General features: G+C 37.8%; 2 protein-coding genes across 7 annotated transcripts in view; one reads left to right on the forward strand and one right to left on the reverse strand.

Moving 5' to 3' along the window:
- Positions 1 to 11,481, forward strand: part of apba2b (amyloid beta (A4) precursor protein-binding, family A, member 2b) — a 97,832-nt gene extending 86,351 nt beyond the window's left edge. For all 6 annotated transcript variants that reach the window (XM_047820797.1, XM_047820815.1, XM_047820822.1 and 3 more), the window contains 6 exons: positions 1,564 to 1,749; positions 4,365 to 4,544; positions 6,549 to 6,761; positions 7,623 to 7,742; positions 8,201 to 8,341; positions 8,958 to 11,481. In XM_047820797.1, coding sequence (XP_047676753.1) covers positions 1,564 to 1,749; positions 4,365 to 4,544; positions 6,549 to 6,761; positions 7,623 to 7,742; positions 8,201 to 8,341; positions 8,958 to 9,029 — 912 coding nt within the window. In that variant the 3' untranslated portion in view covers positions 9,030 to 11,481. The remainder of the gene's footprint in view (positions 1 to 1,563; positions 1,750 to 4,364; positions 4,545 to 6,548; positions 6,762 to 7,622; positions 7,743 to 8,200; positions 8,342 to 8,957) is intronic.
- A 2,300-nt stretch (positions 11,482 to 13,781) lies between these two features.
- sord (sorbitol dehydrogenase) overlaps positions 13,782 to 18,285 on the reverse strand; it is a 7,730-nt gene continuing 3,226 nt past the window's right edge. The window contains exons 6-9 of the mRNA XM_027157600.2: positions 18,236 to 18,285; positions 16,730 to 16,908; positions 16,275 to 16,396; positions 13,782 to 14,543 (exon numbers count right to left, since the gene is read on the reverse strand). The exon at positions 18,236 to 18,285 is cut by the window's right edge and continues 16 nt beyond it. Of these exons, the coding sequence (XP_027013401.1) occupies positions 14,378 to 14,543; positions 16,275 to 16,396; positions 16,730 to 16,908; positions 18,236 to 18,285 (517 nt within the window). The 3' untranslated portion in view covers positions 13,782 to 14,377. The remainder of the gene's footprint in view (positions 14,544 to 16,274; positions 16,397 to 16,729; positions 16,909 to 18,235) is intronic.

Genomic DNA, 18,285 nt, shown 5'->3' on the forward strand with positions numbered 1-18,285 from the left:
CATTTCTGTATGTACTGCAATGCAGTGTCTCTCCCTGCCTGACACGGCTCTGTTTCCTTCACACACCACACAAGAGAGGAAGCATGCAGCAACAGACAATGCACGTTCCCAGACCTGCCTTATCCTTTTTCATCAGGCAGTAGTCTAAAATCAGTCCTGTACTGTAACTAATTTCCATTCCCATGTTAGTTACAGTAGAAATGTGCAGGAATAATATGCATTAACATCATGTTACATCATCACTAAAAAGGTATTTTACAGGAATAAAATATCTCTTAAAGGAGCAGTATAAATAATTGCTAGTTCACTGTAAGTGCAATAATTCTAATTTATAATGAATTCTTTTATAATGTATTAATTCAAGTAAATTCTTCTTTAAATTCAATATTTTATAATCAATTCGTTATTTTATAATGATTTTATTTATAATAATCTAAACACAATATAGGTCCTTAGATTTCTTAGTAAGAAAAATCAGTGTGTTGAAAAAAAAAAAAAAAAAAAAAAGAGCAAGTTTCTTTATTTTCTTCCGATTCTCAGTGGTTTCCTCTTCTTTTTGGTTTGTAGGATTGTGTGGTTATTTTCTAAACAGTCACCTTACAGAACTCTTTTGCATCCTTTGGTATTAATGGTTATATAATTTCTTCAAGCTAGCTTCAATAATTCCATAATACAATTCGGTGATACTACAGTATGTGTATCATAATATAATTAGTTCATTAGATTCCGATAGTAATTACATTATTACATAAATGACTATTAATATCAAATAATTGATGAAATGTCTTACTTTAACACTTGTTACTTGAAGGTTGCCCTTGGTGTCACAGGTCCTTGAAAGAAAGGAACTGTTAGGTTGTGTCCTAGTGTTTGTTTATTGTAAAGCCAGTAGCTTTGTCCCTAAGGGAACATGAATAGCAGGACTGATTAAAGCAGCGATTGTCTCATCCTGGCTTGCAGCGTGGTGTGTGATCAGAATGAAAATGTAAGGATCTGCTCTGTACTCTTTCTGTCTGGAAAAGGTTAAAGGCTGTGTGTTCCCTGCATGCACACACAAATTAGATCATTTATTGTGCTGACTGAGTAATGATGTTCATCTGAGCAGGTGTAAGATGGAGAGAAAGTGAAATGCTGCTACAACCTGCTGTTAACTGGCCCACACGCACCTTGTTAATCAGGTTAATACACAACTAGTGTTGCAATAATGTATAACTAAGTAATGAATGGAAATCAGAGATGAGCTCAGACCGGGTTTTGTGCTTGTCATGTCAAGATATTTAACAAATAATTCTGCCAGACCAATAGAAGGTCAACTCCTGGCTTTGTTGTTGGTAGTTGAAGTAGACTAGCTAACATGCAAAGCAGATCAACTCCTGATGGGTAAAATGACATCAAATACAGTGCATTGTATAATTCCAATTGTGTGATTTATAGGTGATCGTAATGCATAGTAAATATGATGCATTATAGTGCCTGGTGGGGGAAAAAAGCTTGCTATAAATGACAAGGTATTAAATATTATGGATGTCAGAATGAGAAGTGACACTGTTGTTGTTTCCACAGGAGACGATGATGGACAACGCACTGCGTACTATCTCATACATCGCTGACATTGGAAACATTGTGGTCCTGATGGCACGCAGACGCATGCCACGCTCCGCCTCACAGGACTGCATTGAGACCACCCCAGGTGCTCCAGAGGCCAAGAAACAGTACAAGATGATCTGCCATGTCTTCGAGTCGGAAGACGTAAGACTTATCGTTGGCACTGGCTAAAACTAGTCTAGCATATGAGAGAGTGTGAAAGTGTTTGTGTAGGTGTTTGGTGTGTTTTCATGAGGTGTTTGGTGTGTTTTCATGTCACCTACACATGCTGTACAAGTAGGTTGCTTGTCATTTAATACGTTTCCATGGTTTCACCTATAGACTAAATAAGGAGATCTTTTTTTCTGGTTAATTGTACATAAATGCAACGATGAATTCAGGGCCGAAAATCAACTTATTCCCAAAAGTAATCTGACTTTATTTTGTTTATTAATTCTTCAGTAACCACGTTATTCTCTGGGCTCTTCAGATGTTTCTACCCTCCAAAAACATGCCTGAAGGTGAACTGGTTATACTTAATGATCCTTAGATGTGAATTAGAGTAGTGTGGTGGATTGGCATCCCATCTCGGGTGTAATCCTGCCTTGTGCCCAGTTTTCAGGGATGAGCTTTGTATCCCATACGACCTTAAACAGGATAAATGGGATCTGCTGCTGCTGAGTTGACTGAAGGAGCAGTGTTCGTGCTTTGATTATAAACTCCATTTTCACAGCATCGCATTAACTATGCACTTTCACATTTGAACAAAGTTAAGATTTTTTTTCTAAGACATCCTGCAGTTGAAAACTTTTGAGGGTGGAGACAAGGGGATGACTCTAGAGAGCTGAAGGCTGAAGAGGCAGAGCAGAAACCAATAAGTTTCTCAGAAACCAGAAACATTTTTAATACACTGTCTCCTGCAGACTTGTGAATTAGTTGCAGGTTGAGCCAATTACGTTGCAGTTCGTGTAGACTACAGATCTATTAGTTAAGCTAATTTGTTTGCACATGTATAAAGTTTGTGAGTTTTACATCACTCCAGTTTGTAATAGGTACATTAGTGAGCAGAGAGCAGGTTCTACATAGGACTGGAAATCCTGTGACTGGAAAATTCATTCCAATAAGGATGCTGTGCGAAACAAATATGTCCAACTGGGTGGCACATGATTATGTCGTTGTGGTGAAAATGGATGTTAATTGCGTTGCCTGTGGTCCTTGAGATCAATAGAAGAAGGTAATTATTTATTTATTGTCCATTTATTTATTTATTTATTTATTTATTTATTTATTTATTTATTTATTTCCCCCTTGCAAATAACTTTGAACACTGCTTTGAAAATCATAAAATGATGATACTGGCACTGCCTTTGTGTATGATTACTTTTAAGCAGCATAATTAGAGTATGAAGAAATCCAGTCTCAGAATGTAGCTGCGTAGTACATAAAACCTATCCGACTCTCCTCCTCATCACAGCTGCTGCTCACTCTTACTGACTCATTACCCTCTCTGATGTACAAACCAAGTGAAAAAGTTTGAGTGTGCCTGTGTGCTATTAGATGAGTCATTCAGACTGCATCCTGCACTTTCACATTCGAACAAAGTTATTTTTAGTCCCATCAGAACCTTCAACACTTTTCAGCTGGCTGTGCAATAACACGGCCGCATATCTGATGCCGGTCTGCAGGTGCTGAATCGACCATCCTGCGCAGTCCGGTCGCCTGCTTTCATGCTTTAATCAGATCACATGAACATGTTGCAATATACAAGAGCATGTCCAAAACAGACCAATAGAAAAACAATCATGGCAATGAGACAGCATCTGCAGTCATTATTTTCCATTACACTGATTTTCCCTTTATTATCTTTAAAAGATTTAAGCAAACCTTTCTGTAGGCAAGTCCTCAAAGAGAATAACTAGTTTGTAATGGTTTAGATAGTACACAAGTATCGGTATCATCCCGATATTGTTCTGAAATGCTGGGGAGATTTTGGATCAGGTGTTTTATTTTTGACAATGTTTTTCTTTTTTCTTTTATTGATCGACTCATTATAGCTCCTCTAAATAGAGCATATCACGATGTTTTGTAAAACAAAGGAGTATTAAAAATAATTTTGGCTTTGAATTGACCTAGATCAGATTCAGGTATTTGGAAGTAATCAGATCTCTCTCTCTCTCCTTCTCTCCTTCTCTCTCTCTCTCTCTCTCTCTCTCTCTCTCTCTCTCTCTCTCTCTCTCTCTCTCTCTTCCTCTATGTCTCTCTCTCTCTCTCTCTCTCTCTCTTCTCTCGCTTCTCTTTCTCTCTCTCTCTCTCTCTCTCTCTCTCTCTCTCTCTCTCTCTCTCTCTCTCTCTCTCTCTCTCTCTCTCTCTCTCTGTGTGTGTGTGTGTCTGTGTCTGTGTCTGTGTCTGTGTCTGTGTGTGTGTGACACAAGCATGGCAGCTTTCAAGTATAAAAATCAATGAAAATGATCCAGGCCAGATTTGTGCCATCAATCTAAAGTCAGCCAGCCCAAATGAGATTTGACACATTTCATATGTTATACTGAGCATCATTATATAGACTTGACTGAGGTCTGCCCGCTAAGGATAAGCATAGCTACACGCTGTTTTTATGAGAACGTGCAGATATTCAGTACAAATAGTTAAAAGAAAAACGACACATTTCTTATGGTACCATGCAGAATTACACTAACTCGTATGTAACTTTGTCTTAATGATCATTCTTAAAGGCTGATTGTCCTGTCCTGTTTCTCTTTTTCTCGTTTACTGTTTCGGTCCAGGCCCAGCTCATAGCACAGTCTATCGGTCAGGCGTTCAGTGTGGCCTACCAGGAGTTCCTACGAGCCAACGGCATCAACCCAGAGGACCTGAGCCAAAAAGAGTACAGTGACATCATCAACACACAGGAAATGTACAATGATGACCTCATCCACTTCTCCAACTCCGAGAACTGCAAGGAGGTCAGTGCATATTCCACTCTCGACTGTCTCGAAGGCTCTGATTTATTGGAGCCTAGTAATATTACAAATGTTCTTATTTCATTTGAGTGAGTCTATAAAAGGAAGAGCTATCAGAGTGACTGCACTGGCACTGGCATGAGAGATAGGTCAAGCTTTTATACAGTAGACTTGCATACACACAGTAAGCTCGATCACCATTACTTTAGTCTATATTATATTATAATATTATTGGAATTAGCACTAGCTTTTACACATCCAGAGAAAAAAATAAACCTCAACCGAGTTATTCAAATCCAAACTGTAATATAAGTTGAACCACTACGTCTTTTGGCTTCACCATGTCATCGACTGAGATCCACTATCCATTAGAAACATATACATTTACAGCATTTGGCAGACGCCCTTATCCAGAGTGACGTACATAAGTGCTTAAATCTCTAACATTGAATACATTAATGCTGGCTCACTAGGTTACATAAGATACCTTGAGTTTAAAACATTTGTTCAAAGTTACAATGAAAAAGTGTCAAAGGTTGTGGTTTTTTTTTTTTGTTTTTTGTTTGTTTTTTAAATGCAAAAGATAAGGAAAGAAGTGCTAGTTGAAGTGTTTCCTGAATAAGTAGGTCTTCAACCGCCGCTTGAAAATAGCCAGTGACTCAGCTGTCCGGACCTCTATGGGAAGTTCATTCCACCACCTTGGTGCCAGAACAGAGAAGAGTCTTGTAGTATACTTGCCTCTTTACCCTGAGAGATGGTGGAACCAGTCGAGCAGTGCTGGTAGATCGGAGGCTGCGGGGTGCAGAAACGACTTTTACAACCTCACTGTATACTTGTTTTCAAATGGAAACAGACATATTGAATCAGATTTGTTTCCACAATACACCACAAATCAATAAAACATCCAGATATTTGCTTGTGGCACAGAAGGTTTTAGACCGTGTTTATTTTAGACCATCTATCCTGTGGTGGTTGTGTTTCTGGGATTGACATTAGTGCAGCACTGCAGTGTTTCTGATGTGCAGTAAAACACCTAGGCTAATATCTTTCAGGCTGAGTATGCATCAGCCTCAGTCAGTCAGCTGCAAAGCTTGCCGATTAATGTGGCTGCCGCTCTTCTTCTTACTCATCAGTCTTTTCAGTCCAAGAGAATTGTCAATGAGCTTCTTTTGTCAGTTGTGACAAAAGACAGTCAGTTATGTTCCTTCATTGCCTCGCATTGTCTCTCGTCAGTGCAGTCAGTACTTTAGCACTTATCACCACTCATTACAAATCTTGTTCCGCTCTCATTGCCTTAGTTTCACTTTCTTAATCTCTGTTCATCGATTCTGCCTTTATCGAAACATTAAGTGCACATCTGAACGGAATCAGTACCATCATTACTTTTGTATTCATTCGCAAACTCAACAGAACAGTTTGATACTCTGAATGGAGCAAATGATCTGTAATCATTTTCTAAAAGACGACTTACAGTTAATCACTTGCTCATCGTCTGTGGAAGATTGTTATTATACAGATCAGTTATTATACAGATACAGAGCAAGATTTTTCTCTGATAAAATGATGATAAACTGCTGTTTTTATCTAACAATAACTGTGGAACTTTTGGTAATAGATCTGTTGATTAAGGAATCCAAATATTTAATTACATTTCTCTGTGCAGCAAACAGTGATTGCATTCTTGTACTTTATTGCACTGTCTTTACTCTGATTTGTGTTTGGTCAGCAGACTTGCTTTCAGAGGGAATTTTGTAAGTCGTTTTGTAAGTCGTTACCGAGTCGTTATTACTTCTGGATCTCTGAAAAGATCTTCAAAAATATGCTCTGGTCTGGAGGGTTGCTTTTTTGAACGTTTATTGTATTTCTGCATCCTCCAGTTGAGCAGATTTGCTTTAAGAATTTGCCCCATATAACTTTAATAAAATATGACTAAGGTAATGCTATGCCATATTTTACTGCAGATGTTTCTCAATTAAATAAACGTTGCCTCTCTCTCGCTCCCCACAGCTGCTGTTGGAAAAGCAAAAGGGTGAAATTTTGGGCGTAGTAATAGTGGAGTCTGGCTGGGGCTCCATTCTGCCCACAGTGATTCTGGCTAATATGATGAATGGAGGACCAGCCGCACGCTCAGGGAAGCTCAGCATCGGAGATCAGATCATGTCCATCAACAACACTAGTCTGGTGGGGCTGCCACTCGCCACCTGTCAAGGCATCATTAAGGTGAGCAGGGGTCAGTAGGTCATAAGGTCCTTCACTTATTTTACTTTGGCTATCATAACTTTACCCTCTACTTCCTCTGAAGTCTGTGCCCTTTACAGTGAGAACTCTTATGCAAACAAATAAATAGACCCAAGTTATAGGCTATTACCCAAGAAAGAGATAAAACATTATGTGCTTATAAAGAAGAGATTATTGCTGCGCAACCGCAAGGGTGAAGGCTATCATGTCTTTACCCCAAGACACATTGCCAGCCAACCGTATCATCAAGCTGCTTGGAGGAATGCATTATCTGCCCTCTTCCTCATGCATGAGCTAGTGTTGCTTTGATTGACAGGGGAGAGAGAGCATGTCATCCCTCCCACCCAGACATCATGGGCAGTTTTGCTTTCTTCATGTCGTAGTTACAGATGGTTGTTCCACCATGGGGATATGCACTCACCATCTCCAGGCAAACACTTTTCTGTTGTATCACTCGGGAACCCTAGAAGTAATTACTTTTTATTGCTTAGTTTTTGAACAGCTCTATAAATGGCTGCCAGGGGCAGTCTCCCATCAAAGTGGGCTGTGTAGGCTTTATCACTTCATAATCAACCACAGCCTTTATGGATTACTCATTTTGCTGTGCATGTACATATGCAGTGGCATAAATGTAGGTGATAAGCACAGGTAATGTTGATAAAAGAAAAAAGCACAGGTAATGTTGATAAAAGAAAAAAGCACAGGTAATGTTGATAAAAGATTTTACAATGCATGGTTAATGCCAGATTAAGTATAATGCATGGATAATACTGGTGTAATAATAACCAAAATCTGTGCTTGTGTTGGTGTATTTCTTAAACTGTGCTCTCTTTGGTCCCTCAGGGTCTAAAGAACCAGGTGCAGGTGAAACTAAACATCGTAAGCTGCCCTCCAGTGACCACAGTTCTCATCAAAAGACCTGACCTCAAATACCAGCTGGGCTTTAGCGTGCAGAATGGCATCGTACGTAGCAGAGCACTGACCTTTAACCCCTCCAAATAACCAGGAGTTATACTGTTAGCGTAGCAGCGGTGGTGATTCCAGCCACCTGTTTATATGCAGATTTTAAATGTGCTAATAAGAAAACATGCAGCCATGTGTTTGATTTCAGTGTCTCCATGAATATTTCCATATAAATGAACGTTCACTTAGCGGTAGGCAACTGAAATGACACTAAAGTGCACGGTGTCATTTAATGTTCACAAACAAAGCAAGTCTACTGTACAGTAACACAAATAATCATACAGAGGTTATGTTTGAGGCCCTGCTAAATGAGATCTAGCTACTGTATCATATTTATATTTTAGGATTATTATTGCTGTACTGATTTTGTTATAAGGTTGTGATTGTAGCAATGAAACTGATGCAACTGAATGTTCATGTATTAACACTACAGTGCTGAATTTATTGTGTGTGCACAGATATGTAGTCTGATGCGTGGTGGTATAGCTGAGCGAGGAGGGGTCCGGGTTGGCCATCGGATCATTGAAATAAATGGCCAAAGTGTGGTGGCCACAGCTCATGAGAAGATTGTCCAAGCGTTGTCCAACTCTGTGGGCGAGGTGAGGATAAATTCAGACTCACAAGTTTTAAATTGTAGCGTGCTTCAAATAATTTGCTACAAAAGAACCTCTACACAGTTTGATATAGAATAGCAAAACTATATGAATGATGCCGTTATGAATAAACGTCCACACTAGGTAACTTATACAGCACACTTTCTGTATATACAGCACAGCATATACCACAGTGTGGCTAAAGACCCGAATCTGATTAAGTCACAAGCTTATACACAAGGTTTCTTAAAAATGTGTTGTTTAACAAAAAAAAAAACAAGAAAAAAAAACAAGCTTTTTAATAGTTTCTAGCTAAATGCTTGATTATCATAGCTATAACACAAGTACTTAAAAGATCTACTGTATCGTCTCTTTGATGTTCCACAAATGAAAACTGTTAAAATATGACGTCATTAATAAATTAAACATTGCAATCAGTTGTAAATAAATGAAATTGCATGCATATTTATTTATAAGAGGACATTACAGTTAAGTACAGTTAACTACAGTGTGTTATAACTTTGCTCTTGTATCTGTTGATCTTTTCTGAATGATTATTGTTCTATTGGCTGTGGGGTTTCATGACTAACTTACTGGAACGTTGTTTTTCTCCTGTGAACAGATCCATATGAAGACAATGCCAGCGGCCATGTTTAGGCTCCTAACCGGCCAGGAGACTCCCATGTACATCTGAGTGAATGATAAAAGACATTTAATGGACACATCTAAGGATCTCTGTCTTTTGACAGCTCGTCTCTCTTCTTTTGATTCACAGATAATAACTTGTCTCTCTTGTTTTCTCCTAACTCCCATATAACACAGCCATTTTCCAATGATTCTGTGGATTTTGTTTGTGGCATTGTGTGTATACTCAGTGGGCGTTCAGTCAGATGCTGAAAGCCGGAGCTAATGCATCATTTTTTTTTTTCTTATATGCAAATAAAAAGGGGAGCTCGTGTATATTTATTTCAGCTTCCCTTACAGCTCTTTAATTTATTTTAATTATCGATAAAGTGTCTTGCTCCTGTGTGTGAACTATGTTGGAGAGTTTGTGCTGTAAATATTTATTCATCTCATCAGAGGATGGGAAAAGCAAAGCCAGGGTGAAAAGTCCACCCATGTAATACCCAAAAATAGTGAGAGTGGTGACTGTATCTGGATTGGGAAGAGAAAAAAAAACAAAACTCTAGCTATATAAAGAGTTTTAATATACGTTTGTGTTAACAATGTACCTTTTCTTTAAAATAATCATCATGTTACTGTAGAACAAGTTTCTCTTTCGCTCTAGCGGGTGCAGAGACATTTACAGTAGTCATGTATCATTTCATCAGTCTAATGTCATTCTCCGTCTAACACAGAAATAAAACCAATTGATAAATGACATGAAATTACAAGCTTATATAATTATTATTATTATGACCCCCTGTAAAAAGTTTTAGGACAAAGCAGAATGCAAGCAGAAATCACCAAAGTTTAGCCAAATGTAAACTTCTACTCTTGAATGTGGTCACTTAGCACTGAGTGCATATAAAGCATTAGCATATCTCACAGCTACATGACTCAGACCAGCCAGACTTATGGCTTTTTATTTAGTTTAAAAGATTTTTTGGTCTATATTTTTTGTACTTTATATTTATTTGGCAGGATTTACACAGGTAAGTCATGTCTGGACATTTAATTACTACAGTGGCTAAAGTTTCAGTCGTACAAACAGAATACACACACAAACACACACACACATACTGTACATATACAGTATATATATAACATTTATCTCTGTTTCTCTCCCATATTTAGCCCTTGCTAGAGGGGAAATGCACATCTATTGAGCAGGCAGAATTTAGGGTGAGTGCTGATTAAACCGAAATACATTCTATACAGATGTGAAACCCATATTCTAACGATTCTGTTTTAGATTCTACTGCAGAGCATTTCATAAGGTATACTTCCACACACATACCCTTTCATTAGCTTCTTACTTCAGTGATATCGGTATCCTTGTGCGATTGTATGGCAAGGAGTTTAATTATAAGGGGTTACAGTCGCTTGCCATACATGTATATTATGAAAAGCTGTAACACTTCAAACTTTCCTTACAGTGAATGTTCATTTGATCGATACATATTTGCATAAACATATCGAGGGCTATATTTGACCATGTGTACAGTATATACAGGCATTACTTCAGCTTGTCAGCAGGGGAAGCTGATTTCAGTGGTCATACTGTTGATTTTATGAACTTGGTAACTTTTACTTGAATTTACCGGGGAAGTTGAAAGGGATGTCTAAACAAACAGTTATGAATATCTCAATAAGTGAATAACTGACATCGCTAGACATATTAATAGCTACAGTTAACCTCAACACAATATATGGCACAATGAAATGGCTTTTCTACATCATGACACGAATATACCCCAGAATAAATCTTTAGGATGTTATAGTCCAGAGTTTGGAGGAATAACAGAACTGTTGTACATACAAAGCAACTCCAAACAGGAAGGAACATTTTTTATATTCTGATTCATCACCAAAAATAAGCCATCTTCATTTTGTGGGTATTAAATTGTTTTTGTTGTTGTTGTTTTTTTAAACATGGCCGTGCACAAACCTTTTGTAACCTACAACATGTAAAACAAAAATGATCCCACCATCATAATAATCCAATAAACCTAACAATAACCCATCTTTTTTTTTAAAGCATACCCACTGTATCATATCTAAAAGTTTATTTTTTGTGTGTTTTTTGTCCATTTTTGTGCGTGATTGACAAAAACTCTTTCGAGTTGTGAATGTAAATGTGTTGTTAATAGTGCATCCATTACCTTGCGCAGTATTAGAATGTCTGTACATAAACACAAACATGGTTTAGTAAATGTGCCCAGATTAGGATGGCACTGACTCTGTTAACTCTCCCTTTCCCTGCTTTGTGTCAGGCTTCTGCCTTGAGGAAATAAATTCACACTGTGATCAGAAGCCTTACTGCAGAGTAAGCTTTGGGGGGGATATGAGAAAAGGTGAAACAAGGAAAGTCACAAAGATTAATAGTTACCTGTTTGCATGCAGCATAAATGTCAAAAGGGAAAAAAAAGACAAAAAATAAACACGAAAAAAAAAACGATAACAATAAAACGTAACATAAGCCATTTGCTGGACTGTTTGTGCTTTTGATTTACAGATGTGGACGTTTGGATCCACAGCATTCCTACTTTTCATTCACTCTTTTCTCTTCTACTTTTCTAACGGTCATATATGTAAATGTCATTACATGGAATGCTTGCATCACTGTTTGTGGATTAAATTTTTGAATCTGTGTAGCTGATCCTGAACTCTGATACAGTTACAGTACAGGAATTTTAATCCAGCTTTGAGGAATGTTCACAATCACATGAATTTAGAGGAAGAGGTCTAATCTGTAGCTCATCTGATGCCTTATATATGATTTCCAGGATGTTTATTTGCAGTGAGAAAAGAGCAGGAAAAAAAAATAGTACGGTTCCTTTAATAGATATCATTTGATTGCAGTGACCAAGCCATGGATTAATATACCGTAACAAACCAAGTTAACCAACTTAAGTGATTTTTTTTGTTAATAATAAATCACATAACACCAAATAATCAAAACCAGACCATAAATGAGTAAAATAAAGCCCACAATGACCAACATGAATGAATGAATGAACAGAAATGTTATTGTACAGCTGAAAAATCCCAATATTTAACAAGAGTTAAGGATGTTTAGGAACATTTTAGTCTTCTACACTTTAGTGTTGGTAATAAAATGAAACGTAATTATGGATTAGTCAGTGCAGATATAATTTGTTAACATTTGAACGAACATCAATTAAAAGACTTGTTTACTTTCTTACTGTCATTATATGAATTATTTAACCGTGTAATAACAATGTATTAATTAGAAAAATGGTATTTATTTTTTATATCGAATATCAGTATAATCTGTGAATAACGTTAGTTAGGAGAAGCTTGTAAAGTATTATTAAAAAGGTTTAGACAAAACCGTAGATTTTTGAATATCACAAAACTCAGGGAAAGTCTAAGACACTTTTTATCATATTGTGCCACTGTTGCAGGAAGACCTTTTGGTAAGGGCTTGTCTCATTCTAAGGCCTTTATAATGTAAAGTCGCACCAATTCTTCTTTAAAAAAACCCCACTTATTTGAACTCCTCCACCTGTTAAGCTGATCTCGAGTACTATGGAGTGTTGAAATTGCAGTCTGTGGTAATCACACACTACAGACACAGTAAATAGCGATTGGCTTAGGAAAATGCTGACTTTTCTTTAATAGAAGTGTATTTTATTTCCTTATCTGGAAACATTCATGAAATAAATACATTTCAATTTCAGTTTTTAAACTACACATTCGCTGCGGTCTCTCTGACATGATAACTTGGCTTATTACATGCCTGTCTTCCTGCAGGCTCCAGAGGCCTCTTAAGATAAGTGGAGCCCATTCTCATAACAATTTGAGTTGAACCCGACCCACATCTGTAGTCATGGCAACCTATTCTTATCTCACCAAAATGAAACCCATTTTCCAATAAGACAGATCATGGTTTTTTGTGTTTTTTTTTTTTCTTTTTAGCCAGGGAATTGTAAATTAAAATTCACAGAACCACATACTACAGATTATATATAATATATATAGATTTAAAATATATATTAAAAACATAAATACAATATTTAAACAAAATATTTCTATATGTATGTGTGTACAGTCAAGACCAAAAGTTTGGACACACCTTCTCATTCAGAGTTTTCTTTATTTTCATGACTATGAAAATTGTAGATTCACACTGAAGGCATCAAAACTATGAATGAACACATGTGGAATTATATACGTACATAACAAAAAAGTGTGAAACAACTGAAAATATGTCACATTCTAGGTTCTTCAAAGTAGCCACCTTTTGCTTTGATTACTGCTTTGCACACTCTTGGCATTCTCTTGATGAGCTTCAACAGGTAGTCACCTGAAATGGTCTTCCAACAGTCTTGAAGGAGTTCCCAGAGATGCTTAGCACTTGTTGGCCCTTTTGCCTTCACTCTGCGCTCCAGCTCACCCCAAACCATCTCGATTGGGTTCAGGTCCGGTGACTGTGGAGGCCAGGTCATCTGGCGCAGCACCCCATCACTCTACTTCATGGTCAAATAGCCCTTACACAGCCTGGAGGTGTGTTTGGGGTCACTGTCCTGTTGAAAAGGTGGTGTGTCTAAACTTTTGGAAGGCGTGTCCAAACTTTTGGTCTGTAGTACTGTGTGTGTGTGTGTGTGTGTGTGTGTGTGTGTGTGTGTGTGTGTGTGTGTGTGTGTGTGTGTGTGTATAGTTTTAATAAAACATTATGTAAATAGATACAGTAAGATGTTTATTTATTAGCACTAAAGCCATATATATTTCCTAGACTTCCACCAGCAGAATACATTACTGTAGGTCCAAGTTGACTTTATTTATGTTATGTAGGTCTGGCTTAAGCTGCATTAAAGAGGATAACTATTTTTTAAAAATCGTTCGTCATAGTAGGGGGTTACGATTTCCAAATAAATATATAATGGTCCCCTGGCAAACATCGATGGCTCTCCGAAATCTACTGCCATAATTGTGATGAGGTTGAGTTATGAATCCTGTCTGTGATTATTAATTACTCCAGTATGTAGAGTTCTGTTACCCCCTGGTGGTTATAATCACATCATACAACATCTAGCAAAATACCCTTCATTTAAGAGTCTATTTTCATTCATTCTCTTGTAAAGGAACAGGACAAACATTAGAACAGGGCAAACTCATTTCTCACCATGTATGAACTTATCTGCTGTAGGTTTAACTTATAGAAATGCAGCCCAAAGTTACTGTAACACATGATTATAAAAACTCTCATTTAATTTGACCACGATATCCATTACAGTATGTTCATAAAATTATGATGAAATACATGGTTGGCTAGGCTGTAATAATTCTAAAATTGAAGTCAGACCAGATTGAACTGTTTTATTAAAGGGGAGAGATTTCGTTTTCTTTCATTTCTTATGGTTTCTGGTCATTTTTGTCACATTTCAGCATAACTTTGATCCCGATGCCTTGTCTAGTCGTCTCAAACGCCTGCACAGCTTGCTCCAGTGGAAAGCGGTGTGTGATCAGTGGCTTTACATTCACACGCTTAGATGCCAGCATAGAAATAGCCATAGGCCACCTTGACAGAGAACACAAAACAAACTTAAAGGTGGATTATATAAGATTTCTTGTTTGTGTGTGTGTGTGTGTGTGTGTGTGTGTGTGTGTGTGTGTGTGTGTGTGTGTGTGTGTGTGTGTGTGTGTGTTGAATACAGACTTCCTCTATTTCTAAAAGTGTACAGAAAGTACAACTAGAATGAGCATGCTAACTAGAGCTATCGTTAAAACTCTGACATTTTAAGTGCTTTAAGGCCAAGCGATCTGTACATACAGCTTCGTAATAGTGATTCATGATGATATATGATAAGTGGCGAATCTCAATATACAGACAAATATCCTGGGCAGGAAGGCAGGTTCCCCAACTGGGCTTTTTCAGATACACTTGTTCTGACATGATGGCTAACACCATTTATATATATATATGTATATATATGCCAACACCATTTATATATATATTATACAAAATTTCTACATCATTAAAAGAACTGTTTTGAGTAATGCACACAACACTTTGTACTGAATGATCCATTTACAGATTTCTACAAATGTGTTTGATCAGTCAAGACATTTAAGGATTCATTTTCTTATTTTTCTTCATCACTTTAAATGCAGCTACAAGGCAGACACACATAAAACCTTATAACCACAAGTTTAGCCTTATGCGTGTCTAAATCATACACCTGTCTCAAACCCAGTCAAGTTCTTCAGTATGTCAGACACACTTGTGCTTTCTGGCACAGTGTATAAAATATGGACACGCCTATTATTATTGTTATCATTATTATAACATTATGTCTAGTTCTGATTACAGGTCCCTCTGTTAATCATTCACATAAACCAAATTTAACTGCTGTTTAAAAGCACAATTGTAAAAATATGTGAACGATAATATTCAATCATCAGCCACTTTATTAGGAACATCTGTGCACCTGCTCATTCATGAATCTATCCATCAATGCTATGCGTTAAACGCATGCAGATCTTTATAACTGTGCTGAGCAGAACATTATCTCAGAACTCACCATGACCTACAGCAGTTATGTAATGAAATGATTTGAACACGGACCAGAATCTAAAAGAGATGTTTCCTAACATGCCACAAAGAACTGAAACGGTTCTGAGAAGATGTGCTTCCCAGAATCAGATTGGTTTTATAAAATAGTGGACAGTAAGTCTGATTTCTCTACTTTACTATATTCTTTTTTTGCTATTTTATTAAACTGTTCACTGCACATGGACTCATTAAGACAAATGAGACCTTTGAAGGCGAGCATGTGATGATTACGGCGTGTAGCATGCTAAACTGATCGCTTCTTTCAGGTCCAACGCTAACTAACATACTAATGCTAACTGAAAATCTATACTTCACTGTTCATCGCTCTTCAGTTAAAGGGAATACTGTATTCATTTCATTGTGTTATTTCAATTGTCATTTAGTGATGTGTTTATTCATTCATTCATTCATTCATTTTCTACCGCTTATCCGAACTTCTCGGGTCACGGTGAGCCTGTTTCCCGGAGGAAACCACAGAGGCACGAGGGGAACATGCAAACTCTGCACACACAAGGCAGAGGTGGGAATCGAACCCCCAACCCTGCAGGTGTGATGCAAACGTGCTAACCACTAAGCCACCGTGCCCCGTGATAAGTGTTTAGCGTGAATGAAATTTATTTATTGCAATAGTTTCGGTTTATTTGATCACTGAGAGCAATCTGTTGTTACACAGCTGTTGTGTACAGTTTAACTCACGTATTGCAGTATCGGAACACGCCTCGGATGTCCACTTCTCTGACAGCAGCGTTAACGAGAGGCACTGTGGTCATTTCAGCACCGAGTCCAACCAGAACAACTACACCTCCAGAGCGTGTGGCCTGTAAACACAAACAATACACACTTCATCAGTGTGCATCCAGCATCGAAAAAAGTACTGATGTACTAAAAAAATTACATGAATACGTACATATAGACTAATATCATTAGTATCTTAATTAATATTTGAGCATGAATCTAACCAAGCTAAACTAAAGAATGCTAATATTGCTATTAATAATATTACATCTATTATTATAGGTGATATATAATAATTAGTAATTATAGGCAAAGATAAATAATAATATTAGTAAGAAGAAGCCATTGTTATCGTTGTTGTTATTATTACGACTATGTAACTTGGAATAATGATAGTTTTGATGTATGGTACTCACATAGATTGCAGTTTGGATGCTACTCTCGACACCAGAACACTCGATGGTGATGTGAGGCATGCCCCCCAGCATACCACTCACACGTTTGGCCATTTCCTGTGGTGTATCCTCTCTCTTAACAGGAAAAACGAAGTCAGCACCTAACTCTTTCGCCTTGGCCAGCCTATCACCAGATAGGTCTGATGGTACAAAAAGACATCTAATGAATGGATGTCGTGAATTTACCACAAGGTTTGCACATTTTTGTTTGAGTTTTATCCAAATTCTCAGCTACTGAAATTTGCAGATTTGCAGATGATACTATGCTCATCGATCTCATCCAAGATGACAATGAGTCTGCATACCGGCAGGAGGTGAAGCGGCTGGTGCCATGGTGCAGTCAGAACAATCTGGAGCTAAACACCCTCAAAACTATAGAGATGATAGTGGACTTTAGGAAAGACCCCTCAACACTACTCCCCCTCAACACTACTCCCACTCAACACTACTCCCCCTCACAATATGCAACAGCTCGGTGACATCTGTGGAGTCCTTCAAGTTTCTGGGCACTATTTCCCATGACCTGAAATGGGAATTAAACTCCATCATCAAAAAGGCCCAGCAGAGGATGTACAGTACTTTCTACATCAATTAAAGAAGTATGGTCTGCCACAGGAGCTGTTAATGCTGTTCTACACTGCACTGCAGTCATTGCATCTCTCCTATGCACATTCATCATCATCTGGTTTGGAGCAGCAAAAAAACAGGACAGGAACAGACTGCAAACAGCAGAAAAAATAATTGGGACCTCCCTGCCCACTCCCCAGGACTTGTACCATACAAGATTAAAAAAAATCACTACTGACCCTTCACACCCTGGACATATCCTCTTTCAACTCCTCCCTTCTGGCAGGTGATACAGAGCTTTGTTTACCAAAACTGCCAGGCACAGGAACAGTTTAACACCCCGATTAACAACCATAATTATATTCCCTGCTTCATATCTATAAGTACTGCATTATCAGAACTGTCAGTCATCACATCATCCGTATATGTTACACACACTACTGCTGCTGCATATTGCACAAAAGCATTTCTGCACTACCATGCACTTCCCACACTTTATGTACATAACTGATCAGTCATATATTTTGTATTCATATTTAATACTCATTCTGCCAATATTGTATCACATCTGCATTGTCTTGTATAGTCTGTATTATCTTGTCTTGCATAGTATTATTTATGTCTGTACTTTGAGAGTCATAAACAGCTGGAACCAAATTCCTTGTGTGTGTCAACACACTTGGCCAATAAACCTGATTCTGATTCGGTTACAGAGAAACCAGATGTCAGTCCTTCATCAGCTGTGCAAGTCGTCAGTGGGGATTTTCTGAGTACACTGCAGCGCTACATCTTTACTGACCAGTTTATTTACAATCTTATCATTTGTGCACTACCCAAATCTGACTGTCATAATTACAGTTTATCATTTAATTGCCACAGTTAATGACCACAGTACCTTACCACTTATAAGCACTTGAGAGGCTCCCATGGATTTAGCTACCAACAGGGTG

The sequence above is a fragment of the Tachysurus fulvidraco genome, chromosome 1, assembly GCF_022655615.1.
Source record: "Tachysurus fulvidraco isolate hzauxx_2018 chromosome 1, HZAU_PFXX_2.0, whole genome shotgun sequence".
NCBI classification, from domain to species: Eukaryota; Metazoa; Chordata; class Actinopteri; order Siluriformes; family Bagridae; genus Tachysurus; species Tachysurus fulvidraco.